Source organism: Mus caroli, unplaced genomic scaffold (assembly GCF_978045245.1).
Source record: "Mus caroli unplaced genomic scaffold, Mus_caroli_1 scaffold_4, whole genome shotgun sequence".
NCBI lineage: Eukaryota > Metazoa > Chordata > Mammalia > Rodentia > Muridae > Mus > Mus caroli.
Genome location: NW_028227259.1, coordinates 139,697,616 through 139,725,542, shown reverse-complemented (window position 1 = coordinate 139,725,542; position 27,927 = coordinate 139,697,616). Strand labels below are relative to the sequence as shown.

At 50.0% G+C, this 27,927-nt stretch overlaps 1 protein-coding gene and 1 long non-coding RNA gene across 4 annotated transcripts in view; one reads left to right on the top strand and one right to left on the bottom strand.

Annotated features, from left to right (window-relative positions):
• Positions 1 to 27,927, top strand: part of Hip1 (huntingtin interacting protein 1) — a 141,508-nt gene that overhangs the window by 40,410 nt on the left and 73,171 nt on the right. The window contains exon 1 of one of the 3 annotated variants that reach the window (XM_085837272.1): positions 18,246 to 18,397. The exons of the other annotated variants lie outside the window; for them this stretch is intronic. Within the exon in view, the coding sequence (XP_085693398.1) occupies positions 18,380 to 18,397 (18 nt within the window). The 5' untranslated portion in view covers positions 18,246 to 18,379. Of the gene's footprint in view, positions 1 to 18,245; positions 18,398 to 27,927 lie in introns of those variants that run through there. 3 annotated transcript variants of the gene reach the window in all.
• On the bottom strand, positions 14,328 to 18,165 carry LOC147005367 (uncharacterized). The gene is made up of 4 exons (XR_015046866.1): positions 18,065 to 18,165; positions 15,411 to 15,600; positions 14,769 to 14,834; positions 14,328 to 14,656 (listed from the first exon to the last, which is right to left on the bottom strand). It is a non-coding gene; the product is annotated as an uncharacterized LOC147005367 (long non-coding RNA).

Sequence of the window (27,927 nt, the reverse complement as noted above, 5' to 3'; positions counted from 1 at the left end):
TCTTCCTCATTCTAGTACCCTTCTCCTCCTCTTCCTCACTATGTAGATCCCCCTGTCTCAAAACAACAACAAAAAAACCCTACCATATGAGAGACCATCCAGATGGCTCAGATAAGTCACCTGCATGATGATGGAGGAAGAGAGCCAGCTCCTTCCACAGTTGCCCTCTGACCTCCACCTGAGTGCTGTGCTCCTGTGTGTGCAAGTGTGTGCATGCACACACCTAAAAGCCCATTTTTTTGGACAAACTAAGAAGGCTGATGATGGGTTAAGTTGGAAGAAAGGGAGGAAATTCCAGGAATCAGTTGGGGTCAAGTTCACTCTGCTTTTCTGCACGTGTGGGTTCCTGGATGTGGCGTGGTGTCAGATGCATGATGGGATTGGGCAGTTTTGCAAAACTAACAATATGGAAATGATAGTAAAATGAAGGAAATGACAGCCATTATCTGGGTCAGACTTGTTGGTCCCAGATGGTTTTGAGTGGTTTTGTGTTGTTACCACTTGAGCAGTCACGTGATGCCCTACCATGAAGTAGGACACTGATTGGCACAGCCTGGAGTCATCAAGCCATTTCCCCACTAAGGCAGCCTACCTCTCTTCATCGTTCACCCACGCCTTGCTCTGTGATGATTGGTAAATTGGAAGAACCTAGACTCAACTGGTATATGGCATGCCTGCTGATTGCAGAAATTGGGATGGGAAGATTGGCCCACTTCGGGCGGCGCCATTCCCTAGCTGGGATCCCTGACTGTACAAATCGACAAAGGAGCTGAGTGGCAGCATACATTCACCACGCTGCTCCCACGTGGACTGTGCCCTGAGCTGTAACTCAGAAAGACCTTTCTCCTCTAAGTTGTTTTTGTCACACTGTTTTGTAACAGCATCAAGAGGAGGAAGTGGGACACTATCCTAAAACATTTCTCCAACAGTTGCTTTTCAGGTGCCCTTTTTTTCGGACCTTCCTTCCTTCTTCATCCGCCATCCTGTCTCGCAGTAGAGGTTGGAAAAAGGAGACCCTCCAGTGTGGGCCTCCTCTCCGTTTCTGATTTACATAACTAGAAAGTTGGGGCGGGGGGGGGGGGGGAAATCCCTGCTACTCCTGGAGTCTCCAAGGACAAGGCTCGGCTACCTTCCCAGATGTAGAATTAAATAAATGGAGGTGAAAAGCAGAGCGATCCTCAGTCGGTGGGTAGTGGAAAGAGGAGCAGGTGAAAGGGTCCCTTGGCCAATGAGCTCCAGATGGCAGCCCTTCCCCACCCACCCAGCTCCAGAGTTACAGATGTGTCCAGGTTTTAAATGTTTCCTGGAGATTGTAACTTGGGTCCTGGTGCCTTCAAAGCAAGCCCTTTACCTACCTACCGACTGAACCATCTCTCCTGTCCCCAACACGAGCAACTGCTGAGTTCCTGTTACAATTCAGGGCTCCATGATGTCATGATGCAATCTTCTCTGAGTCCCCTTTTCCACCTAAGCCTGGGTCACCACACTCTCTCAGGCCCAGTCTCTCCTCAGAGCCCTCTTTCTGTCACCCCTGGGGCCACTCCTCTGAGGCCCTCCACCCACGCCCACATGCAAATCTTCCCTTCTTTAGAAGCCCACTGTCCTCTCTGGAATTTTCCATCTCCTAAGGAGCTTCACCAGGCTCTCCACCCATCTCCTTCGTCACTCATCCTGGGGATACAGTGTTTTTCCTCCCTCCCTCCCTGACTTCTTGTGCTTCAGGGTGTGACCAACATCTCCTTACTGTAGGGCTGTCTGTCCCATAAATATGTCTTAAATATGTCGAACGCTGGAAGTTTGAACCAACAACATCTCGGGTTGAACCAGACTTCTTTCTTGCCCCAGGCAAGGAACTCTGGTGTTTGCAGAGACCCCCACACCCTACTATGAGCTACAATCCCAACCTTCCCCTCCCACCATAGTCTGCTTTATCCTCTCCTCCATTCCCATTCCTTGCCCCCTACCCCATCCTGGACCCCACCCCATAGCCTATTATCCAGTCTTCTCCCAGTGCCTTCCATATTTGGAGCAAATGTAATCCCCAAGACCGTGATACTACGGGATCCCCCTTTTAAAGCAACCAGTGTCCCATTTATAAAACTCTCCTGTTTGGCCGGGCGTGGTGGCGCACGCCTTTAATCCCAGCACTCGGGAGGCAGAGGCAGGCGGATTTCTGAGTTCGAGGCCAGCCTGGTCTACAAAGTGAGTGCCAGGACAGCCAGGGCTACACAGAGAAACCCTGTCTCGAAAAACCAAAAAAAAAAAGAAAAGAAAAAAAAAAAACTCTCCTGTTTGGAGGCAGAAATAAGAGAAAAGAATCCTTCAGTGGTTCAGTGGGCTGCCGGGGATGTGGCTCAGTGGTGCTGTCTTGCCTAGCCTGTGAAAAGCTCTTAATTTTACACACACACACACACACACACACACACACACACACACACACACACACACCCTAAATAAATAAAAGGGAATAAAGCAATTCTGGGGCAATTAATGGAGCCCGAGGAAGGGAGAGACATTTTCTCCTGTAGTGTAGCCACTAGTAAGGTACCCACACTCCTAAAGATAACCCTTCATCCATGCTCCCATAAGCAACTGGGTTAAAATAAATCATTGGATCAACAAGGGGGGGGCGTGCAGATAGAAGGAAAAGGGTCATTAGTTTAGAAGAGGAAGGGGAGGGGGACAAGAGAGGGTTACGAGGGTGAATATGACCAGAGTAGAAGAATAGAAGAAAATAGCATAATAAAACCCATCTTTGCAGGGTGTGGTGGCTCACTGGCAGGTGGGTCTGAGTCTGAGGCCAGGCTGGTCTAATAGAGAGTTCCAGGGCAGCCAGGGCTACGTATCAGTGCCCTGTCTCATACTTACAGACGGGGCCAGAGAAATGTCCTCTGTGGTTAAGGACACTTGCTTCTCTTCCAGGGGACTCAAGTTCCATCCCCAGCACCCACAGGGTGGCCCACAAGCATCTGCAATTCTCATTTCAGGGGATCTGAATTCCTCTTCTGGCCTGTAAGTGCATCAGGCAGGCATGTGGTACACAAACACACAGGTAAAACCTCATATATATCAAATGAATAACATCATAAAATCATAACTGGGCACGGTGGGGCACACCTTTGATCCCAGTGCTTCGGAGGCAGAGGCAGGTGGATCTCACTGAGGTCAGAGGTCAGCCTCTCTACATGTGAGTTTCAGGTCAGCTGGAGATCTACATAGTGAAGCATTGGGGGTGGCGGGGGAGAGAGAGAGGAAAATGGCAAACAAAATAAACCCATTATTATAGATAATTAGTATGCGTATAAAACACCTTAAAAGGAGGTGGGTATTAGCCTTTTACAGATGAGCAATAAAAACATTAAAACATTGGGCATTCATGCATAAACAGAGTAAAGCCCCCCCCATAATCCTTGCTGACTTTAGTTAATTTTATGTCTTTTGCCTTTGTTTTCATATGATACCCAACTCCACTGTGCTGTTACTTATTTATTTTAAAGAATATTTATTTATTTTTAAGTGCATTTATATTTTGCCTGCATGTGTGCCTGTGTGAGGGTGCCAGACCCCCTGGAACTGGAGTTACAGACAGCTGTGAGCTGCCACGTGGGTGCTGGGAATTGAACCCAGGTTCTCTGGAAAAGCGGTCGGTGCTCTTAACCACCGAGCCATCTCTCCAGCCCACTTCTTTATTGACTTAGATGGAGGCCATGCTAGATAGCCCAGGCTGGTCTCAAATACCTCTGTTCAAGGTTTCCTCCTGCTTCTGTTTCCCAGGCTGTCAGGACTGGAAGGTGCACCAGCTCTGCCTGCCTCCTGGTACTTTGTTTTGTTTGTTTGTTTGTTTGGTTGGTTGGTTGGTTTGGTTTGATTTGGTTTGGTTTTCTTCTGTCATCGTTTAGAAGCTTGAACTCAGGACCTCATGTGTGCCAGGCAAACACTTTGCTGATGGAGCTATCTGCCCCAGTCCTTGATGAATTATGGGGCTGGAGACACACACGCATCATCATTTGAACACTTGCTGCTCTTGCAGAGGACCCGAGATTGGTTTCTGGCACCTGTGTCGGGTTGCTCACAACTGCATTTTACGCCAGCTCCAGGGAAATAGACAACTTTGGCACTGGTGGGCACGTGCACACGTGTGTGCATACGTCTCCCACATACAATTAAAAATAATAAATCTTGGCAATGATATCACTGGCTCTACTAATTAGCATGTGTGGTGTTTAATTAGTCAGCTAGCTTCTGAAATTCTAGCTTCATTAGGGAGTTTTATGAGTCCATGCATTAACTCCTTCGAGTCTCAAAAAGAGCCCTCTGAGCTAGCTGTCGCTGGCAGCCTTGTTTTGGTGAGAGACGGAGGTGGCAATGGGAACTCAGGGCTTCTAGTTTAAGTTTTTGTTTGTTTTTTAACATGTATAGGTATTTTGCCTGCATGTATGTCTGCACATCACATGCATGCTCGGTGCCCACAGAGGCCAGAAGAGCACATTAATTAGATCTCTAGGAATGGGAGTTACAGGTGGTTCTTAGCCTCTGTAAGGGTGCTGGGAAGCAGGCTCAGCCCTCTAGATAAAGAGCCTGTGCTCTCAATTGCTGAGCCCTCTCTCCAGCTCTAGGGGTTTAGAGTCTTCTTGGTTTTTGAAACTATTTCCTGCATGTGAGTCCTTAAAGACCCTATTACCCTCCCTCCTTTCCTCTCCCCAATGTGCCCTTCCCTCCTCTCCCATCTTACTTTTCTTTCTTTCTTTCTTTCTTTCTTTCTTTCTTTCTTTCTTTCTTTCTTTCTTTCTTTCTTTCTTTCTTTCTAGTCATGCTCTCATGTAGCCCAGGCTAGCCTCCAGCTGGCTATGTCGTTGGGGTCAACCTTGAGCTCTTAATCCTTAACCCCCCACCTCCCAAGTGTTGGGATCACAGGTGTGCACCACCACACCAGATTTCCGTTTCTGAGACAAGGTCTCACTGTATAGCCTCGGCTGGGTTTAAACACAGATATCCTCCTGCCTCAGCCTCTTGACTTCTGGAATGACAGCCAAGCACCACTACCCCCTCCTCCTCTCTTCCTTTTCCTGCAAGCCTATGCACTCCCGCCAGTGTCTACCTGCGTGAACAGCTGCATCTGCTAAGTGGTTTTTGTACAGAGTCCATGTTGAGACTCTTAAAAAAGAAGCCCAGGGGCTGAACTCAAAGCTAAAAATAACCTAGGATCAATTTAGGGACGGGGCTTGTCTTCTTTCTATTCTCTCTCCCCCAGAGCCTGTAAATTGCTGCTGTTTGACAGCTGGGCTGGGCTGGCTTCCTATAAAGCTATAATAATATGGAATTACCTTGGCTGCTAACCTCCCCAGGGCAAGGATGCTGGGGCTCTCACCACAGGCATCTCTGAGCTGGAACCTCTGTCCTCTTGTTGGTCCACACTTGTACTCACACACCTCTACTTCAGACATAACTGAGGCTGCTGTTACAGTCCACACTATCAGCCTAGCACACAGCCTAGCACACAGGAGGATCAGCCGTTCTAAGCCAGCCTGGGCTAAATACTCATACACTGTAAACAGATGAGATAGCTGGAGAGAGGAGTGATCCTGGACTTAGCCTCATAGGGAAGAGGCCTGGAAAAACTCGTGGCCTTTTAGAGGATGCAGCTCATGGCCTCTGGGCTGAGCAACCAAGGAGCCTCAGGACTGCTGCCAGCCTGGAAGACCCCACCCAGGCTGATGAGCAGGCAGGACCCAGGAACGCCAGTACACTTGGGACCTTGGCCGAGATTTCCAGGCTGGTTGCTGACTAGGGGGTATGCTTGGCTGGCTCCCAGCTGTCTCTGTGTATTTAATGTGTCCCCTCACCACTGCCGGCCACCCACATCCCACACAAGAAGACTTTCAAAGTCCAATGTTTGTGCATCACAGAACCTGATGGTATTAAATAGCATCAGAAGAACAGGCCTATGCTCTTCCCTGTGAGGTCTGTCTTGCAGAACTCTTCAGGGAATGGAAAGGGCCTTTCCCAATAGCTCGGCCATTTAGAAATTGTCACCAAAGGCCTTGGCTGCCTATGTTTGGCATTACAAAGGTGGGAAAGAGATCTCTTAGGGACAAAGGGTTTAGAGCTCTTCATTTACAGTTTACACACAGGCTGGGATTAATGGGTGGAAGATTTCAGGGGGAAACTTGGAAATTCCCATTCTAGGAGAAGTGGAAAAGGAAGTCCCACACATCCTCCTCTCCTGGACCCACTGGCTTCGGCAAAGACCAGGTTAGGTCTAATTGTTGGGTTGTTCCTTGTGTGGGCTTTAAGTTCTGGGGACATGGTTCAATGGTAGAGCACCTACCTAGAATCCCCCAGTGAGGGGCTGGGGGCGTGGCACAGTGGTAGAGCTTCTGCCTAGAATCCCCCAGTGAGGGGCTGGGGGCGTGGCTCAGTGGGAGAGCCCCTGCCTAGAATCCCCCAGTAAGGGGCTGGGGGTGTGGCTCAGTGGTAGAGCCCCTGCCTAGAATCCCCCAGTGAGGGGCTGGGGGCGTGGCTCAGTGGGAGAGCAGTTGACATGAATTCACTAGTATAGGGCTGGATTTTTATTTCTAGCACTGAAGAGAGAGAGAGAGAGAGAGAGAGAGAGAGAGAGAGAGAGAGAGAGAGAGAGAGAGAAAACGAATGAGAACATGTCAGAACATCCAAGAAAGAAAGCTTTCTCTTAGCATTGACTATATGTCACAATGTTCTGGAGTAGCTCTACAATACTGGTGTATAGTCTGTCAAGAAATAGGTGACATCAGAAACCCCAGGGTAGTACCAGTCAGTGTCTTAGACTGCTGTGTAGAGGCTAGCTTTTTTGTCAGGACTGGGATTCAGAGTTACCCAGAATGCCATTCCCTATGCCTTTTGGATTTACTGAGGCCTGGAAGCCAAGTGGCATAGGCTTTACGATCCAAGCACAGGGCAGGTGGACACAAGTGGATGCTTGGCGCTTGCTGGCCAGGCAGTCTAGCCTCTTGTGAATCTCAGGCCAGCGAGAGACTCTGGTCCAAAAACTAAGGCAGGGTCTAGCATGGCAGTTTACACCTTCAGTTCCAGCATTCAGGAGGCAGAGCTCTCTGTGCGTTCCAGGCCAGTGAGGGATATATAGTGAAACCGTGACTCTGCATAACTACATAAAACAAAGAAAAGGTGAGCAGTTGTCTTACGGTTTCTATTGCTGTGTTGAAGTGCCATGAAGAAAGCAACTTGGGGAGGAGAGGGTTTACTTGGCTTACATTTCCATATCACTGTTCATCATCAAAGGAAGTCAGACAGGAACTCACACAGGGCAGGAACCTGGAGGTAGGAGCTGATGCAGAGGCTGTGGAGGGGAGGGGTGCTGCTTACTGGCTTGCTCAGCATGGCTTGCTCAGCCTACTTTCTTGTAGAACCCAGGACCACAGGCCCAGTGGGATGTTTCCACCCACACTAGGCCCTCCCGCATTGGTCACTAATTAAGAAAATGCTCCACCCACCCGACATGGTGGCGCACACCTTTAATCCCAGCACTCAGGAGGCAGAGGCAGGCAGATTTCTGAGTTCGAGGCCAGCCTGGTCTACAAAGTGAGTTCCAGGATAGCCAGGGCTATACAGAGGAAACCCTGTCTCGAACCCCCCACCCCCCATCGCCAAAAAAAAAAAAAAAGAAGATGCTCCACAGCTAGAATTCCTCAGTTGAGGCTCCCTCCTCTCTAATCAACCTGGCTTCTGTCATGTTGACAGAAAGCTTGACATAAGACACACGAGGTTAATCCCTGGCCATGCACGAACAACATACAACATTCCCCACCCTCCCAGCCCCCCATACCCTCCCCAAACATACAGAAAATATTAAGGCTGAGTCCTCTGGGTTTATACACACTTTAGTGGGGACCAGAAGATAGACACTTGAAGCTCCTCAACTGTCCCTCTTAGGAACCAACCAGCCCTTTGCCAGACCAGGAGACCATACTTGCAGACACAGTGTGTCAATGACTGTGTCTCCTAGGCTCTTGACTACCCGAGACTGATCTTCACTGTGATAGCTGAACAACACTTAGACTTTGCTGACTGTCCGAGTGATGCTTCAATCCTCTTCTCATTACTCATTGATGCCAAAGCTCTCAGCCTTCCCCGGGGACAGTTCTGACATCCCCAGCTGGTGCCCAGAGAGAGCCCCAGGGCAGACCTGTCTTTGCTGATGGCCTCGCTCCCAAAGAACAGACAAACTGTCAGCAGCAAGTGATTGGTGCCTTTGCTAGTCTGAGTTGACCAGAGGATATGGGGGGAACAGAAGTTACTACTTATGGTGGGTTTGATCGAGGCACCATCTTCACTGTGGCTCAGTGTCCAGGCTGGGAATGCGGCAGATTGGGCCACACAGACACATCCTGGCATGCCACAGTGAGAGAGCATCCTGATCCCATGGCAAAGTACAGCTACACAGACCTTATTAGTTTGAGCACAGGCTCAGATACCTGTGATTGGGCTTCTTTGTTTAATTGTTGTCTGTGTGTGCATGTGCAGCTATCACACATGTGTGTGGAGGTCGATGTCAGGCACTCATGAGGCAAAGGCAGGAACATCTCTATAAATTCGAGGTCAGTTTGGGCTACATATCAATTTCCAGGACAGCCAGGGCTGTGTGTGTGTGTGTGTGTGTGTGTGTGTGTGTGTGTGTGTGTGTTTACGTGCATACAACCCTAACCCCATGCTCCAGTGCCTTTGTAGGGGTGTTCTCTTCCTTCACCATGTGAGACTTGGGGATCAAATTCAGGCAGTCAGGTTTGGCAGCAAGTGACTTTACCCACTGAATGGTCTCCTGCCCTTCACCTTGTTTTTTTCTGAGGCAAGGTCTCTCACTGGACTCGGAGCTTCCTGGGTAGGTCCCCTGAGCCCCAGGATCCTCCTGTACTCCCTGCTCAGCTCCTGGATTGCAAGCATGTGCAACAATACTGGTGGACCTTCTCTCTGGGTACCAGAGATCAAACAGGTCTTCATATTTATGTAGCAAGAACTTGACCGACTGAGCCATCTCTTTACCCCCTGTTTGTGGACACTGGGTCTCACATAGCCCAGGCCGATCTGTAACTCACACTAGCTAAGACGTGACTTTAAATTCTTCATCTTCCTGCCTCCACATTGTGAATGCTTGGGTTATAGGCAGATACCATGATACCCTGTTTGTGTGGTGCCAGGGATGGAGCCAGAGCCTCACGCATGCTGGGCACGAGCTCTATCAGTCAAGTTATATCCTCAGCCCTGGAACTAGGCCTTTAGTGAGCTGCCCTTGTCAGTACTTGGGTGCTGCCACGCTGATGCCCTTGAGGGAGATTTGTGGAGTTTGCAGTCGGCTCTTCTGTTTGGTCCATTAGGCAAACACAACACATATGGGGCTGTCCTTCCCTCAGATGATTGCTGTGGCAGGTCACCAGGGGACCTGAGGCCCAGCACCTGCTGTGGGGTCAGCTCAGGACTCTGCCCAGAACTACTGACTACTGTTTGTTTTTTCAGGAACACAGAGGGTGACATGCCTGGGAAGAGCTGTAGGCATTCTAATTGCTAAATTTGTCATTCTGAGTACGAATCCCAGAAGTCCAGGGGACCAGCTGCCCCAAGAGTGGCTTAGCTCCATCCTCTTCCTGCTGTATTGACCAATTGCCAACTTGCTGGGATTTAGACTCTTGAGTCTTGGGCCAGCAAGATGGCTGGGCTGGTAAAGGTGTCAGACACCAAGACTGACAACCGGAGTTCAATCCCTGGGACACACGCTGTTGAAGGAGAAAATTATCCTTTGACCCCACATTCTCTCTCCCCTTGTCCCTTTCTCTCTCTGATATACCCTGCATACACACACACACACACACACACACACACACAAAACAACACAAATGAATAAAGCCTGCCAGCTGTGGTGGTGCACGCCTCTAATTCCCCAGCACATGGGAGGCAGAGGCAAGCTTATCTCTGACTTTGAAGCCAGTCTGGACTACATGTTGAGTTCCAGGTCAGCCAGGGCTACGTAGTGAGACCCTGTCTCTGAATAAATAAATACATAAATACATAAATATCATATAATAAATAGAAAGGCTGAGGTGTTTGCAGAGATATTTAACTAGTGAGGGAAGACCCACCCTGAATGTAGGCACTGATATTTCATGAGCTGGGGTCTCCAACGATTAAAAAAGGAAAAAACAAAGGGCCAGGTGCTGGTGGGGCACACCTTTAATCCCAGCACTCAGACTGGCAGATCTCTGTGAGGCCAGCCTGGTCTACAGAGCTTAGATCCAGGACAGCCAGGGCTACACAGAGAAATCCTGTCTCAAAAAACAAACAAACAAATAAGAATGAAGAAAGGAAAGAAACAAAAGTAAAAGGGAAAGAAAGGGATTGGGGATGTAAGTCAGTGGAGTGCTTGCCTGGTATACACAAGGCTCAGAGTTCCGTCCTTGGCACTACACAAACTGGGCACAGTGGGAGGAGCCTGTAATGCCAGCAGCACGCAGGAGGTGGAGGTAAAGGGATCAGGTACATAGCCTAAGGGACATGAAATACTGTTTCAAAAAAAAAAAAAAAAGTCATACCCAGTGATTTTCCTCCAACTGGGCCCCACCCTACCTTTGACCACCTTCTATAATGGCATATTATGAATACATTAAATAACTAATCCTCTGATTAGGTCAGAGCCCTCCAGATCTGTCTCTAGAGGCACCTGATAGACACACCGGAGAGATGCTTAGCCAATGCATAGGGTTCTTTTTCTTATTCTTTCTCTCTCTCTTTCTTTCCTTTCCTTTCCTTTTCTTTTTCTTTTTCTTCTTTTTTGCTTTTCTTTCTATTTTTTTTAGACAGGGTTTCTCTGTGTAGCTCTGGCTGTCTTAGAACCCACTTTGTAGACTAGGCTGGCCTCAAACTTACAGAGATCTGTATGCCATCAGGTTCAGCTCTTTTATGTTGCCAAGCAGTGGTGGCGCACGCCTTTAATCCCAGCACTTGGGAGGCAGAGGCAGGTGGATTTCTGAGTTCCAAACCAGCCCCGTCTACAATGTGAGTGCCAGGACAGCCAGGGCTACACAGAGAAACTCCATCTCAGAAGAAAAAAAAAAGATTTATGTTATAGCTGGGTGTGGTAGCAGGTGCCTGTAGTTCCAGCACCCAGAAAGGAGAGACGGGCTTATCTCTGAGTTTGAAGCGGGACAGCCCAGGGCTACACAGAGAAATCTTGTCTTAACAAACAAAGAATTATTATATGATTTTATTTGTGTCTGTGCTGTGCATGTGTGTGCAGAGTGTGCAGGTGTTCACAGAGGCCAGAAGGAGGCACAAATCCCTTGGAGCTGGAGTTAGTGGTATTTGTGAGCCAGCTGTTGTGGATGCTACACACTCCAAACCCCGGCCCTCTGACACAGCAGTGGTGAATGCCCTTAACCGCTGAGCTGTCTCTCTGCTCTTCTGTTACCCCTTCCTTCCTATCACCGTCTCTTCCATCTTTCCTAATGTTTCTATTTATTTAATTATTCTTGTGTGTGCACATATATGCTGTGGCACACACACACACGAAGGCTAGAGGACAACGCTATGGAGTCTGTTCTCTCTGTTTTGCCTTCACATGGGCTCCAGGGTTCGAACTCAGCTTGCCAAAGCCTCTCCAGGCACAAGCCTTTATCTGATGGGCCATCTCTCCAACCCACGTTGGATGTTTTGAAATGTGTCTCATATAGTCCAGGCTAGACTTCAACTCGCTAAGGTAGCCAAAGATGAGCTTGAATTTCTAATCCCCCTGCCTCTGCCTCCTGAGGGCTGTGTTCTGCCATGCTGGGTTGATGTGACACTGGAATGGAGCTCAGAGCTGCGTGCTAAGTAAGGATGCTACCCACAGAGCCAGAACCTAGTCCCATCTCTTCACTGCAGATATTAAAGCATAGTATACAAAGTTGAAGAAACTTAAGGTGGGTGTGGCAGTGCACACCGGGGACCCCAGCACCCTTGAGGCAGGTCAGGAGCTAGAGAGATGGTGGCTCTGTGGTTAAGAGTACCGCCGGCTCTTCCAGAGGACCTGGGTTTGATTCTCAACACCCACATGGAGGAGGTTCACAACCACAAATAAACAGTTGAAAAAAAATACAAAAAAACAAAACAAAACAAATCCAAGGACCTCTGGCCTATCCCTGCTTATCCCCAGGTTCCATGGTCACTGCTCCTTATTACATTATCAGCAGGTATCTTCATAGTCATAACAGTGCATTCTGCCCCAGCCTCCCTGATGCTGGCAGGATTGAATGAGACAATAGACCAAAAGGTATTTTGTAAACACTGCAGCCCTGTAGAGAGAGACTTATTCTTAAAAACAATAGCGTAACAACAAAGGCTACAAGCCCTTTGACAAGCATTGTTTGATTACTAAGCTTATCACTGGGAATTACTAAAATCTATCACCTTTACAATGCAATGCTCTGTATCAAGGCCCTACCCTGGCCTGGCACCCAAGGCCTGTGGTGTGGAATGTGTAGGGCCAGGCTGCACAACTCTGGTCACCAGTAGGTGTCAGCCTCCACCAGGACACATCCACAGGTCTATATACTTGTCAAAGAATGGCAGCTTTCTCCCTTTTCCATAAAACTTTCTTTTATGTGTGGTACTGAGGCTTTCACACCTGCTAGGAGAGCAGTCACTAAGCCACGCCCCCAGCCCCTCCCTGGGGGATTCTAGGCAGGGGCTCTACCACTGAGCCACGCCCCCAGCCCTTCACTGGGGGATTCTAGGCAGGGGCTCTACCACTGAGCCACGCCCCCAACCCCTCCCTGGGGGAGTCTAGGCAGGGGCTCTACCACTGAGCCACGCCCCCAGCCCTTCCCTGGGGGATTCTAGGCAGGGGCTCTCCCACTGAGCCACGCCCCCAGCCCCTCCCTGGGGGATTCTAGGCAGGCGCTCTACCACTGAGCCACGCCCCCAGCCCCTCCCTGGGGGAGTCTAGGCAGGGGCTCTACCACTGAGTCACACCCCCAGCCCCTCACTGGGGGATTCTAGGCAGGGGCTCTACTGCTGAGTCATACCCCCAGCCCTCTTTATATTTTGTTTGTTTGTTTAGGTTTATTTTTTGGTTTTTACTTTGAGGTAGGGTCTCACTTAAATTGCCAAAGATGAGAAGTATGGTAAAGTGGGAGGGGTGAGAGACTGGGAGAAGGTAGACTACAAGGGTGGGAGGGGAGGCCAAAGCATTAAAGGTCTTGATTTTTAAAAAAAAGGGGGGGGGGATCTGTTTTTTATTTGAGGTTGGCTGATGAGAAATTATAATTAAATTACTGCAAGAATAATGAGAGGAAGAGACTACAGGCAAATATGTAGATCAGTTGAGAGGGTGTTTTTGTTTTGCAATTTTTACTCCATTTATTTATTTACTTATTTATGTGCTTATTCATTTATTGGTGGGGCCCACACATGTCCCACATATGCCACTGTCCTTGTGTGGAGGTCAGAGGGCAGCTTCCAGGAATCAGTTGACTCCTTTTATCATGTGGGTCCCAGGGATCGAACTTAGATCTTTAGGTAGCCATCTCAGCAGCTCCCAGAGGCTGTTTTCTGAGGCACTTCTGCACAGGCCTTGCCCCTGTAAATGGAGCAAGGTGCATTCTTGCCCCTGGCTAGCTGGTCCTCTTTTGTCACAGCTTCAGGGTGAGGTAACTGGAAAGCGGCCCAGCCCGAGGGCAGTTGAGGCAAGCTTCAGTGCTTGCTGGCCTTTGAACATGTGCATTTCCAGTAATCGCTACAACAAAGCTGACCACAAGCTCAGTAGTTAAAACATCAGAATTCCGGGGCCAATGACAGGGCTCAGTGGGTAAGGGTGCTTGCCACCAAACCCAGTGACCTAAGTTCAGATCTCCTGGATCCCACATGGTGGAAAGAATGGATTTCTGCAAATACACACACACATACGCACGCACACACGCAAAAGCACATGCACAGGCACACGCGCGCACACACACGCACACCCTCTCTCTTTCGTAAATGTAATAAAAATAGAAACAGTACCTTGCCCCCTCATCTTCTCATGGCTCTGGAGCCCAGAAACTGGAAATTTATGTTATTAGGTCACAATCAAAAGTTTTGAATGAAAAAAATAGAAAGGAAAGGACATGACTTTTAGGTGTGGTGGCGGAGAAAGTTTATTGTAGATACAAGGGAGAGCATAGCCAGAGGCAGGGACACCTTACAGAGATCAATTGGGAGAGTCCAGTTGGTCATGTCCCTCAGCCATAGGAGGGGAGGGGAGGGGAAGGTAGGGACAGGAGGGCAGGGGAGGGAGGGGAGCCAGGCACAGTAACTAGGAGGCTCAAAGAGAGAAGACCAAGAGGGCAGGTAACCAAATGGTTGGATTCTAAAGGGAAGGGCATCTGGAGCAAGGGCAGCACAGCCCCTGGCTGGAGGGTTCAGGTGGGGTGGTGGTGCCATCCAGGGGTTGGGACTAAGGGATGCAGGGAGAACCTGGTGGCCAGTGTGCCCTTTGGTATCTTAAGTAGGCACCTCAGCCATTTGTCCCAGGTTTGAAACTTTGTATTGCTGGTAGGTTAAGTGTTTGTTCCTCAAGCATGAAGACTTAAGTTCAAATCTCCAGTGCCTTTTTAGCTAGGTATTGATGCAGACTCTTATCTTTCCAGCGATCTGCAGGCTTTGGTAGGGGATTGAGATTGCTGTGAGTTCAAGGCCAACCTGGGCTATATAGAGTGAGGGGGGGGGGAAAGGAGAGTGAACACCCCTCAGCTAGGTGTGGTGGTGCCTACCTTTAATCCTATCACTTAAGGGGCAGTTCCAGGCCAAGTTTTAGGTCAGCCAGGGAAATGTGGTGCCTGTCTCAAAAATAAATAAAAAATTAAAAAGCATCACCCAAACTCTGGGAATTTACAGCTGGACACAAAATCACACACCTTAGATCTCAGCACTCTGGAGGCAGAGGCAGGAGGATCAAGGTGATTTTGAGGCCAGCCCGGTCTCTTTGAAACAGACAAACACAAGACAGCATTTGTAAAAGACGGAGAACAGAACTGCTACAGAGCATATGAGACCTTGTTGGAAAACAACAACAAAAGCCCACACTCAAATATAAAAGCAGCTGTTGGGAATCCTTGATCTGTCAACCATTTCCAGGCTTAGTGGATCACAAACTTCCATCCTTGAGCAGTGTCTTGCTTGGTAGCTCCTGGCCGTGCAGCCTCGGCTACTCTGGAAACCCTGGTTCTCCTGCCTTAGTGCCCGGGTGCTAGGCTTTTGGCCAGGAGCCACCACACCTAGCTCCCTACATAACTTCCTCTTTTAGATCACACTGATTGCATGCTTGCCCCCACCCACCAGAAGGCTTGCAGGGGAAAAACAGTCCCAACTTCATTGATAAGAACTCTGATTCCAGAGGAGGGGGAGATGCTCACCTGCCCAGCAGGCTCCTTCCAGTAGGTACAAAGAGACCCAGGGTTTGCTTCTTGGTATTGGGTGGACCCTATCCCTTCTTCCTTTGAAAGTCTTGTCGAGCTTGTCCTCAGATACACAGTCTGCTTGAGGCCAGCACTGGTTCCAAACAGGAGAGCCTGTCAGGGCTATTGGAGGTCTTTGGTCCCAGCTCTAAGGAGGTAGAGGCAAGCAGATCTCTATGGGTTTGAGACCCACTTAGTTTACCTAGTTATAGAGATTTACAGGCTAGCTAGGGTTAAATAGTGTAACCATCTAAAAAAAGAAAAAAGAAAGGAAGGAAGAAAGAACAGAAAGAAAGAAGGAAAGAAGGAAGGAAAGGAGAGAGAGAGAAAGAAAGAAAGGAAGAAAGAAAGAAAGAAAGAAAGAAAGAAAGAGGAAGGAAGAAAGAGAGAGAGAGAGAGAGAGAGAGAGAGAGGGCTGGTGAGATGGCTCAGTGGTTAAGAGCGCCGACTGCTCTTCCGAAGGTCCAGAGTTCAAATCCCAGCAACCACATGGTGGCTCACAACCATCCGTAACGAGATCTGACTCCCTCTTCTGGAGTGTCTGAAGACAGCTACAGTGTACTTACATATAATAAATAAATAAATCTTTAAAAAAAAAAAGAAAGAGAGAGAGAGAGAGAGAAAAGAAAGAAGCCAAGGGTTAGGCAGATGGCTCAGAGCTAAGAGTACTGGCTGTTCTTACAGAGGACCTGGGTTCAGTTCCTGGAACCCACACTGTGATTCATGACCATCTGTGGTTCATCCCCAATTCAAGGGAATCCTGTGTCATCTTCTGACCCCTACATGCATCAAACATGCACATGGCATGCAGGCAAAACACATATATAACGTAATTAAGCCATTGAAGGAGTTGGTGGTGGTTCAGGGAGATGACTTGCCATGGAAACAAGAGCATTTGAATTCAGAATCCCAGAACCTCTGGGAAGAGCTCAGCATAATGTCTGTGACCCTTATATTGGGGAAGTGAAGGTAGATGTATTCCTGGAACTCTCTGTCCTACCAGACTAACTAAATGAGTAAGAGACCCGGACTCAAAAAAAAAAGTCAGACCGGGCGTGGTGGCGCACGCCTTTAATCCCAGCACTTGGGAGACAGAGACAGACGGATTTCTGAGTTCCAGGCCAGCCTGGTCTACTGAGTGAGTTCCAGGACAGCCAGGGCTACACAGAGAAACCTTGTCTCGAAAAAAAACAAACAAACAAAAAACAAAAAAAACAACAAAAAAAAAGTCAGAGCCAGGCAGTGGTGGTGCATGCCTTTAATCCAAGCCCTTGGGAGGCAGAGGCAGGCTGGTCTCCTGAGGCAGAGGCAGGCTAGTCTCCTGGTCTCTGTGAGTTCAAGGCCAGCCTGGTCTACAGATCAATTTCCAGGACAGTCTGTTATCCAAGACCCTACACGATGGAAGGAGGGATCTGATCCGACTCCTGAAATTGCCCTCTGATCACCACACTTGTTTTATGACACCTTGTGTTAATGTTCACAGAGACTAAAAGGAAGAAATGCTGGAGAGGGATTGAAAAGGACATGTGCCCTCTGGCCTCCATCTTACCTCCCTCTCTCTGCACCATACACATAAAACAAAGGTTTTTAAAGCAGTATGCTCCAACCGTGGGGCATCTCTGGAAGCCATTTGGGATTTGTGTGGCACTGTCCGCATTGAGGTTCACTATCAGGGGTCAATTCACTCTCCTCTGGCCCTGTTTCCTTCCTGTATAATTGAAGAGTTGGCCTAAGTGGACTGTCAGGTCCCCGGTGTCTTAATTGCACGCCAAACCGCGCTGCTTCTGATTTGGGAGGGATAAGATGGCAAGCTTTTGTCTCCTGGGAAACCTTCCACTAAAGGAGCCTCTGCTGGGAAGCCTGTTCTAGGCACCAGCTGTGCCTTGCCGAGCAGGGAGCCGGCCGAGGGATTCTCTAAAGGATGGGCAGCGGGACTGGGCCCTGACGGTAGAGGTTCTGAGAGGGGATAGACACCCAATGTAGAAGTCAGTCCATTCTATCTCTTCTCCGGAAAAGGGCAAGCTTTGGGCCATTTGTGAGCAGGGGCCTGTCCCTAGAACGTTGGAGGGGAGGGATATCTGGTACCATCCATTCCCATTCGCCCATCTGTTTAGAGCCCCCAGCCTCGTATTGGAAGGCCCCTGGGGATTAGCCTCAGGAGGCCAACCACAGCCTCTCAATTACCTCATTGTCCACATGGGGGGGGGCGGGGGGAAGCCATGTGGGGAAGGGACAAGGGGGTGGACCCCTGCCCTCTTTGGAATGTGCATGCTGGTGTTTGAAGGGGCATCTCTCCCGCCCCTCTGCCACCTCCCCCGCGCACTTCCTGAGTCCCACCGAGCCCTCCACGGAAACACGCGCGCGCATGCATGCACACACACACACACGGGTGCGCGCGCGCACACACACAAACACACACACACACACACACACACACACACACACACACACACACACACTTCCTGGCGGTCTCCAGCTCCTGGCTCTCCAGTGATCCTGTCCCATCCGCCTGGACAGCTGCCGAAAGAGACCTTTTGTTATTCAAATCACACCCTCCTCTCTGAGCTTCCAGGGACCTCAGGGTCCCGGAACCCATCGCTGGGTGTCCTCACCTCTTGCGGCGGATCTCCGGGTTTCCCGGGCCCTCCCCTCAACAGCACATTCTCCAGCTCCACCGAGGAACCGCGCCTCCCCCGCCGGCGCGCTTCCCCTCCCGTCCTCTCCTCTTCGATCCCCTCCCCTCCCCGCCCCGCCCCCGCCGTGCTCCGTCCAGCCGCGGTGCCGCCGGCCACCACCAGGGTCCCCGTCGCCCGCTGTTGCCAGCAAGCAGCATGGCACCCCCGGGGCTGCAGTAGCCGCCGCCAGCCTTCACTGGGGGGTACCCGGTATCTCCCGGGGTGTGGGGCGGACACCCTATCGCTTCGGCCATGGATGTGAACAAGATGGTAAGTGAGAGCTTTGGAAGCGCTATCTCCCCGCCCCCACCCGGCTCGCATCCCATCTCTCCCCCTCCCCCCTAGTCTGCAGCGTGATCCATTGAAAGTTTTCTGGATTGTTGATTCTTCCTGCCTGTTGGCCCCGCTCCGCAGAGCGCTGGGAGAAAGGGAGAACCCGGCCAAGGATCTGGAGGCGGCTGGCCCGCGGGGCTGGGGCTCCCGGTTTCCCGCCGCGCCAGCTGCCTGGGCTGCCCTGGGCCGGGCTCCCTTTCCTAAATTAGTCAACCTGTGAGGCGGAGGAGGGAGGGCAGCGCTGCAGGAAGGGGGCTTCTGCTATCCCTTCGGAGCCCTCTGCTAGCACAGTGCTGGGGTTCTACTTGGAAGGTTTGTGGGCTGAGAGGTACAGGTGTCCCTGGGAGGGCTAGTGAGGAGAAACCCTGGTTTTGGCCAAAGTGAGGGGGCGGGAACGAGGACCCCCCACCCCCTTCCCGCATCCGAGCCCAGCGCGCGGGCTCTCAGAGGGTCCATGTTCGTTCCTAGATTGGTCACTTGTAAGCCTCAGACTTGGTGGGCTTGGGGAGCAGCGACTCCTTTCTTGGCCCGTTAAAGTATCTAATATTTTGGTCCCTTTAGAATGGAGGGGTCTGTGATCTGCCTCCAGAGCAGCCCCGCCCCCACTCCAAATACTGCGGGAGATGCCAAGATTGTTGCTCATTGATCCAGACCAAGGAGCGAATCTCAACGGGAATCAGGATGTCCTTTGGGAGGTCCGAGATGGAGGGAGGGAGTGTCTCTGGAGGGCACTGCAGTTTTTCCCAGAGGGATCGCTACCACTCTGGCTGACTTTAGACCAGCTTTCTCCATTTTTGCTGTTCCCCTCAATGGTGGGCTATGCTTTTGAGAGTCCCGGGGAAAGAAATAGATTTGAAATCTGTGCGTGACTGTAGGCGCCTTGGGAACCTGTAGCTTACAGAGAAGGGTTGAGGTTAATTTTCTATAGAGGGTGCGTTTTTTAGGGTGCAAGCATACCCTAGAGAAGACAAGTCCATTTTGGTCCCCGCATACATAACCTTTGGCGCTGTATCTAGATTCTGGATCAAAGCTGAGTGACAGGTGTGATTTCCCCCCCTATCCCCCCCAGGCCCTTTTCCAAAAGTCTTGGAGTTTCAACACACCCTCCTCCTGCCCCCGCTGTGAGGAGTGAGGTCTGGGTGAGGTATCTCCTGAATCCTTGTCTTTCTGTGAAGACAAAGCTTGTCTATGGTGGGACAGTGCCAAGAGGCTAGACCCTGCCCCCATCCCCTGCGTTTGCATTGCAGACAACTTAGAAACACCCCCCCCCCGCCCAAAAAAAGCCCTCTTGAGGGCTAGAGAGGAAAGTCACTCTGTAAGGTGCAAGTATGGGAACCACAGATTAATCCCCCAGCCCTGTGAAAACAGAAAACAGCCCCGGGTGTGGCAGCCACACTTGCACTCCCAGCTCTGGGGAGGTAGAGATAGGTGTATCCTGCTGGGGTCGGTCTGCCAGGGTAGTTTCATTTGCAAGTCCCAGGCTGAGTGAAAAGTCCTGTGTCGAACAACGTGGAGGGCACCTGAGGAACATCTGCCCCCTCCCCACGAATGTGCTCACTTGAGCCTGCGTGCACACGTACGTGCCCACACGTAGACACCCACAAAAAGAAGGGGGAGAGAGGGTTGATTAGATGGCTCAGCTGGTGAAGCACTCTCTGTGCAAGTCTGACAACCTGAGTTCAATCCCCACAACCCCTGCCAAGGCGCAAGGAGAGAACCAACTCCATGAGGTTGTCCCCTGACCTCTACATGGGACACACATGCACACACACACACATATGCACACACATAGCCAACTCCATGAAGTTGTCCCCTGGACTCTACATGACACACACACATACACAAATAATGGTGGTGGTGAAGACTTAGGACTGATGAAGTGGGTAGAGAGACTTGTTGCAAAGCCTGACAGCCTGCGATTGGTCCCTGGGACCCACGTGGTGGAAGGAGAGAGCCGACTCCTGCACGTTGTCCTCTCTAGCTGAAGAAGTGGCTTGGTGGGAAACCTGGTTGGTTGCTCCTTTCCTGCAGGTGTCATAGCCACACACAAGAGTCACCTGTGTGAGCTTTAGTTGAGGGTCCTGTGGCTGCTACTCCAGATGGCCCTGAGCCCCCACCTGCTTTCATTCAAGTTCCATTCAACCTGATAGGGTCAGGGACTTCTGCCTTTAAATTCTTAAAAAAATAAATTCCCATTTATGCATGTATGCATACATACATATACCATGGTTCATGTGTGGCAGTTGGAGGACAATTTACAGGAGTTGGTTCTTGATCATCTGTCTAACCTATTGTGTAGGCTCCAGGGATCGAACTCAGATCTTTAGGCTTGACGGCAGGCACCTGGACCTGAGCCTTCTTACCATCCAGCTTATCCCTGCCTTAGAGTCACATTACTTCTGGTGCTTCTCCTCCCTCCAATCCTTCCAGTAGCCCATGGTATTTATTTATTTCCTGTCATTGTTGTACCAAGTGCCAGAGTGAAGGAAGAGCACTAAGAAATAGAGCCCAAGGTCTCCTGCTCCCTGGGACCAGCAGGCCAGGCGGTGGGCAGCTTCTGTGCAGGCTCTGAAGCAGTAGGTACAGAGGGCCATAGAGACTCAATACAGAGTTCAGATGCTGTGTGAGAAAGAAATGGGGGTGGGGGTGGGCGGAGGGTGAACAGTTGTATTCCAAGCAGTGGTGAGGTGGGGACAGGCAGATCCTTGGGGCTTCCTGGCTAGCCCAGCTGAACCAGGGAGTTCCAGGCCAGTGTGAGATCATAAGTGGGAAGCAGGAGATGGTTAAAGTGCTAGGCGCATGAATGAGAGCATCCAGGCTTGGGTCCCCACCAGTCGCCTGAAGGCTAGGCGTGGTGGCATATGTCTGTAACCCGAGGGCTTGAGGCAGACCCCAGAAGCTGGCTGGCTAGCCAGTCTTCGCAATCAGTGAGCACCGGATACAGTGGGAAATCACGTTTCCAAAAAGAATGTAGAGATAGGTATGGTCTTGCATGTTTTTAATTCCAGCCCTGAGGAGGTGGAGGCAGGTGGAAGTCTGTGAGTTCAAGACCAGGCAGGACTACATAGTGAGACCCTGCTTTTAAAAAAGACTAAAAGTGGAAAGTGAATAAGGACTATGTCCTGATGTCGATCAAGTGCTGGCCTTTGAATGCATTCACGTGGGTGAGCACACATGTGTATACCACAAGCACACGTGCACACATACACAAGCAAACTGGACAGTTCCTGAGGACCAGCATCAGCATCCAACATGGCCTTCACACATGCATTACACACACACACAGGTGCACATGCACACAGTAATAAAATTTAAAGCCCTGGCTGTCTCTGGAAGGCTGGGTGGAGTTGGTTTTTCTAGAGCAGTGAAAGGTATTGCTCATTAGCAGGGGAATGGGCAGAGCCCACTGGGTGAGGCTGGGCATGGAGATTAGAGATCAGGAAATAGCTGGCTGGTCAGTTGTAGCCAGGCCAGGAAGGCCTTAAATGCCAGTGATGGCGCTCAGCCTGTAGGGACTGGAGACGCTCTTGGGAACTGTAAGCAGAGGCGGTGTATTGATGGCCTCTCTCCCCTTTTAGCTTGGAGTCTAAACAAAAGTGATATTTGATTCTCATTAATCATTGAACAGCCCAGTGCCCAGCCCAGAAGCCATTGTCCCCGATTCTTTGTGAGGAACACAGACCCTGGGTTGTGTCGCTAAGAGAACCTTTCCAATCCCGGGCACTTGGCGCCTGCTTCCCGTTCCCACAGGAGGCCTGGGTTGCTTTCTGCTCTGACCCTTCCTACTCCCATCTTTGGTATGAAGCCTCTCTACGGTGGCCTAGAGCTTTAGGGTTGACCCCCCCCCCCCCCAATCCATTATTCCAGATGCATTCCTGACAGAACCTATCATTACTAGCCTTGAGAGTTTGAACTCTGTGGTGGTCTTTGTTGAATGAGAAAAGCTAGGTTAAAGTTCACCTCACTCCCTGAATGACTGTTAACAAAAATTAGTTACATTTGTATATCTATGAATGTTTGCACACATATACATATATGTGTATGTAGGCTGGGGAGAACAACTTGCAAGAGTTAGTAACCATGTGGGTCCCATGGGGACTCAACTTGTCGGGCATAGAGGCGGGTACTTCTGCCTATGTTCTGAAGAATGGTACTTGGATTGTATCTAAGGGTTATTCTTGATGTGATGGGACACTATGACCAAAGCAACTTGGGAAGAAAGAATTTATTTAGCTTACACGTCCATATTACTGTTCATTATCAATGGAAATCAGGACAGGAACTCAAATGGAGCAGGAACCTGGAGGCAGGAGCTGATGCAGAGGCCACAGAGGGGTGCTGCTTACTGGCTTGCTCCTCACTGTTTGCCCAGCCTGCTTCCTTATAGAACCCAAGACCACCAGCCCCAGGATGGCTCCACCCATAATGGGCTGTGCCCTTCCACATCAATTACTAATGAAGAAAATGCTCAACAGGCTTGCCTACAGCCTGATCTTATAAGAGGCATCTTCTCAAATGAGGCTCCCTCTTCTCTGATGACATTAGCTTGTTGTCAAGTGGACAGAATACCAACCAGCACAGATTGCTTCTAAGATTTTTATAAGATAACTGGGTATGGTGGTGCACACCTTTAATCCCAGCACTAGGGGGACAGAGCAGGTGGCTCTCTGTGAGTTCAAAGCCACTCTGGTCTATTCAGCAAGTTCTTGGACAGCCAGAGCTATATAGCAAGACCTTGTCTTAAACAAAACAAGGCAAAAATCAACCACGCCCAGCTTCAAATAAAACGAAAAACAGTAGGCCATTGTTGGAAATCATTTTATTGATTTTGATTTACTTTTTTGCAATGCTAGAGATGGAACTCAGAATCCTTCAAGTGCAATGCAAATGTAGTTTGAACTTGTTCCAAGTTCCTCCCTGGGGGATTCTAGGCAGGAGCTCTACCACAGAGCCACGCCCCCAGCCCCTCACTGAGGGATTCTAGGCAGGGGCTCTACCACTGAGCCACGCCCCCAGCCCCTCCCTGGGGGATTCTAGGCAGGGGCTCTACCACAGAGCCACGCCCCCAGCCCCTCACTGGGGGATTCTAGGCAGGGACTCTACCACTGAGCCACGCCCCCAGCCCCTCCCTGGGGGATTCTAGGCAGGGGCTCTACCACAGAGCCACGCCCCCAGCCCCTCACTGGGGGATTCTAGGCAGGGACTCTACCACTGAGCCACGCCCCCAGCCCCTCCCCGGGGGATTCTGGGCAAGTGCTGAGCTATGCCCTCTGTCTTCCCCCCCCCCCCTAAATTCAGATTGATTATCACTTTATAGTAGAGACTGACTTGGAACTCCTAACCCTCCTTCTTTGGCCTCCCGAGGGCTTGGGATTCTGGGCATGTGCCACCATGCCCAGCTACACCTGTAATAGAAAATATTTTTACCTGGTGGTTATTGTGACATGATACCCCAAAGCCTGGACTAATTCTCCCCATAACCCTTTAGGTCCTTGATTGGCCTGAAGAGCAGAGCCTCATCTGTTTTAGTTGACAGCTCTGGGAACCAATTTTCCCAGGTCTTGTTATCTCTCTGAATGAGGATACAAGTGAGTGGGGACAGCGGATTCACCACCTGATGCCACTAGTGAATATTTGATGACATCAGATGTCTGCCTTCAGGGAAGCCATTGAATGCTGGCTGAACTTGGGGGTGAAGTACAGATGCTATTGGGGACAGATGATGGAGCCTGCCTTGACTATGCAGAGAGCAAGCTGAGTGCTGACATGTGAGGAGCAGACAACAGTATCCATCCTCACAAGGGCGTGGCTGCGCAGGACAGTTTGTTTGTGTAAATGCTCGCCAGTGCAGGAAGCATTTTCATACCTCCCAGGTAGGTATGGCAGAAACAGGTAGCTCTGTTTTATAGATGGAAAAACTAGCATTGAATAAAGTGAAGCTGAGGAGCCCAGGAGAAGGGCAGAACCAGGTCTTATACTCAACACGCACACGCACGCACGTACGTACACATGCGCGTTCTTTCTCCCTTCTTCTCCCTTCCTTCCTTCCTTCCCTCCTTTCCTCTACTCCTCGACCCCAGTCTCTCTTTTAGACTAGATCTCAGTCACACTGGCTAGCCTGGAACTCGATACATAGACCAGGTTGGCCTCGTTCACAGAGATCTGCCTGCCTCTGCCTCCTAAGTGCTGGGATTAAAGGCGTGCGCCACTGTACCTGACAGACACTTAAAAACAAACAAACAAAAAAACAACAAAAAAACCCCGAGAACACGATTTATTACTTTTGTGAGAGTGAAACGTTTGTGTGGAGTAGTGGTTCCAACCTATGGGTTGTGACCCCTGGGGGTCGAATGGCCCTTTCACAGGGGTCACCTGAGACCATCAGAAATATCAGATGTTTACAGGATGATTCATAGTGGTGGCAAAATTACAATTATGAAGTAGCAATGAAAATAATGTTATAGCTGGGGGTCTCCACCACATGAGGGGCTATATTAGAGGGTCGTAGCGTTAGGAAGGTTGAGAACCACTGGTGTGGAAGGTGTTCATGTCTGGAGGTCAGAGGCCAACTCTTGTCATCAGACTCAAGTCATCAGGCTGCCTAGCCAACACCTTTACCTGCTGAGCCATCCTGCCAGCCCCCCTTGTTTCTTTGCTTGTTTGTGAGAAAGGGTCTGTTAGTGTAGCCGAGGCTGGCCTCAAACTCACTATATAGCCTAGGATGGCTGTGAACTCTTGATCTCCTGCCTGTAATTCTCAAGTGCTGGGGCCTTCCCTGTTGTGGTTATAGAACCTTCCAGGACTGATGAGTCCACTCGCCAGACAGACGTAAAGTCATTTAATCAATGCCTGGCACAAGGCAGGAGCTTGGTAAAAAGTCAGCGGCTGCTCTAGTTTATCCAGTTGGTGATATGACGTCATTCTGTCCTGTGCCCTCTGCGGACACATGTTCCTTGTGGCTGTGGGATCTTCGTGTGTATGTCAAAAGACAGTTTATCCATTTCTTGCTGCTTAAGACAGGGTCTCACTGCATACCTCAGGCTGGCGTCAAACTGGAGCCTCCTGCCTCGGCCTCTTTTTTTTTTTTTTTTTTTTTTTGGTTTTTCGAGACAGGGTTTCTCTGTATAGCCCTGGCTGTCCTGGAACTCACTTTGTAGACCAGGCTGGCCTCGAACTCAGAAATCTGCCTGCCTCTGCCTCCCAAGTGCTGGGATTAAAGGCGTGCGCCACCACGCCCGGCTCTGCCTCGGCCTCTTAAGTGCGGGAGTTACAGGTATGCGCTACCATGCACAGCTACAATTTACATCTTTATATTTTAAGGACTTGGGCCATAATGCTTCAGCCTGTGTGTGTGTGTGTGTGTGTGCGCGCGCGCGCGCGTGTGCACGCGCATGCGTGCATTCATATGTGGAGTGGCAAGAGACCTCAGATGTCTCTTGCCCTGTTACTTTCTGATATATTACCTAAGGCTTTTCTCACTGAATCTGGAACATACCTGTTCCAGTTTGGCTGGCTGCTGAGCAAGCCTCATCTCTCCTCTTGACTCCTTGTCCTCTCTCTTCTTCCTGACTCTGTCCCCTGCACTGGAGCTGCTGGTGTGCACCCCGCTGTTACCCAGCTTTTCCCTCTTTTGTTATGGGTGCAGGAGACTGGAACGTAAGGCCTCACGCTTGCCAGGCAAGCACTCTTACCCACTGGACCATCTTTCCAGCACAAGGTTTCCGCTTCTCAGAATTCTTTTAATCGGGGGACTGCAAAGATGGTAGCTCCACAGTTAAGAGCGCTGGCTACTCTTCCAGAGGACCTGGGTTTGGTTCCCAGCACCCACATGGCGGCTCACAACCGTCTGTAACTACAGTTCCAAGGAGTACAATGTCCTCATCTGGCCTCACATACATACATGCAAATGATCACACATACACAAAAAATAAAACACATACATCTTTTAAAGGCATGGCAGACAGGTGTGATAGTGAGATCCTGTCTCAAAAAGAAAGAAGAACTCTTTTTGTTGGGCTAGGGAGATGGTTCAGTGGGAAGATACTTGTTACCAAGCCTGACCGCCTGAGTTCTGTTCTGGAAATTCACACGGTGGAAGTAGAGAATCACCTTCCCTAAGTTGTCCTCTGGCCTTCATAGCTACATTTTTTAGCACACGCACACATACAAAAATAAATAAATATAAAAAAAGAATTATTTTTTACTGATCTTTCTTTAGCTGGGTAGCGAAGGCACAGGAGCAGTCTCCTGTACTTTGCCCTGTAAACTTCATTCCAGCTACTATGACAAAAGGCTCAAGATGGATTGATTTATAAGTCACAGAAGGTTGCCTTTCACAGTTCTAGTGGCTGAGTAAGTCTAAGATCACAGAGACATGAGATAGGGTGTCTAGTGGGGGCCCATTCTATATCTGGTGTTCCCCAATCACTGGGAAGTAGAGATGTATCTATTCTGTGTCTGAAGAGATAGAAGGACCCGCCTCTCTTGTAAGGGTGCCTATGCCATGCACAAGGGCAGCGCTCTCATGACTTCATTACTTACTGAAAGATCTTGCCTCTTTTTCTTACCACTTGATGAGTTCAAGGCTAGCCTGGGCTATATGAGATGCTGTCTGAAAAAAGTCAAGATTTGCAAAGAGTTAAGAAAAGCTATGTGGCACAGAGCCAGTATGTACAGGGCCATTGTTTCAAACTCCAGTATGAAAACAAATAAACAAAGAAACGATATTGTATAGGCTGGGATTCAAACCTTCAATCTAGGGCCCGTGAGGGACACTTAACCAAGCCATAGCATGTGTTACTGTTGGAGCAGTGCTTCATACATTTTTATAATTATGTCTTTATTTATTAGGTGCACGTGTGTGTGGGTGTGCCTAGAGGTCTAAGGACAGCTTTGGGGAGTCAGTTCTCTCCTTCCATCATGTAGACTCTGGGGATCAAACTCATGGCATCAAGATTTGGCTGCAATCCCCTTTCCCCACTGAGCCATCCTGCCAGAAGTGTACTTTAGTTAAGATAAGCGCGTTCTGAGCTGGGCGTGTGGCTTGATGGTTGGTTGCTTGGCCTGCCTGCACGTCTGAGGCCGTGGGTTCTATCCCTCACACCGCATGAAACTGGACATGGTGGTGCACACCTGTGTCCAGCACTTGGAAAGTGTCCAGGGAATTTGAGGCCAGCAGGAGCTATGTGAGACTGTGAGAAACAGGGAGGTGGGAGGAGAGAGGGTGGAAGATGGATCTGGTGCGTTTGCCACCCTCAGCTGATAACCCGCATACCCACCCTCCAGGAGGTGGGGGGGGGGGAGTCCAGCTGGGGGTTGCCCTGCCCAGGCACTGTGGAGTGCCCACTTCATCCCTACCCTTCCAGGTCTTCCTCTCCCCTCCCCTAAGGAAGCAGTCAGTCCCCATGGCCCTGAAGACACAGAAGTGAGAGTTCTTGGTGGCTTTGCTTTGAGGAAGTCAAATGTCA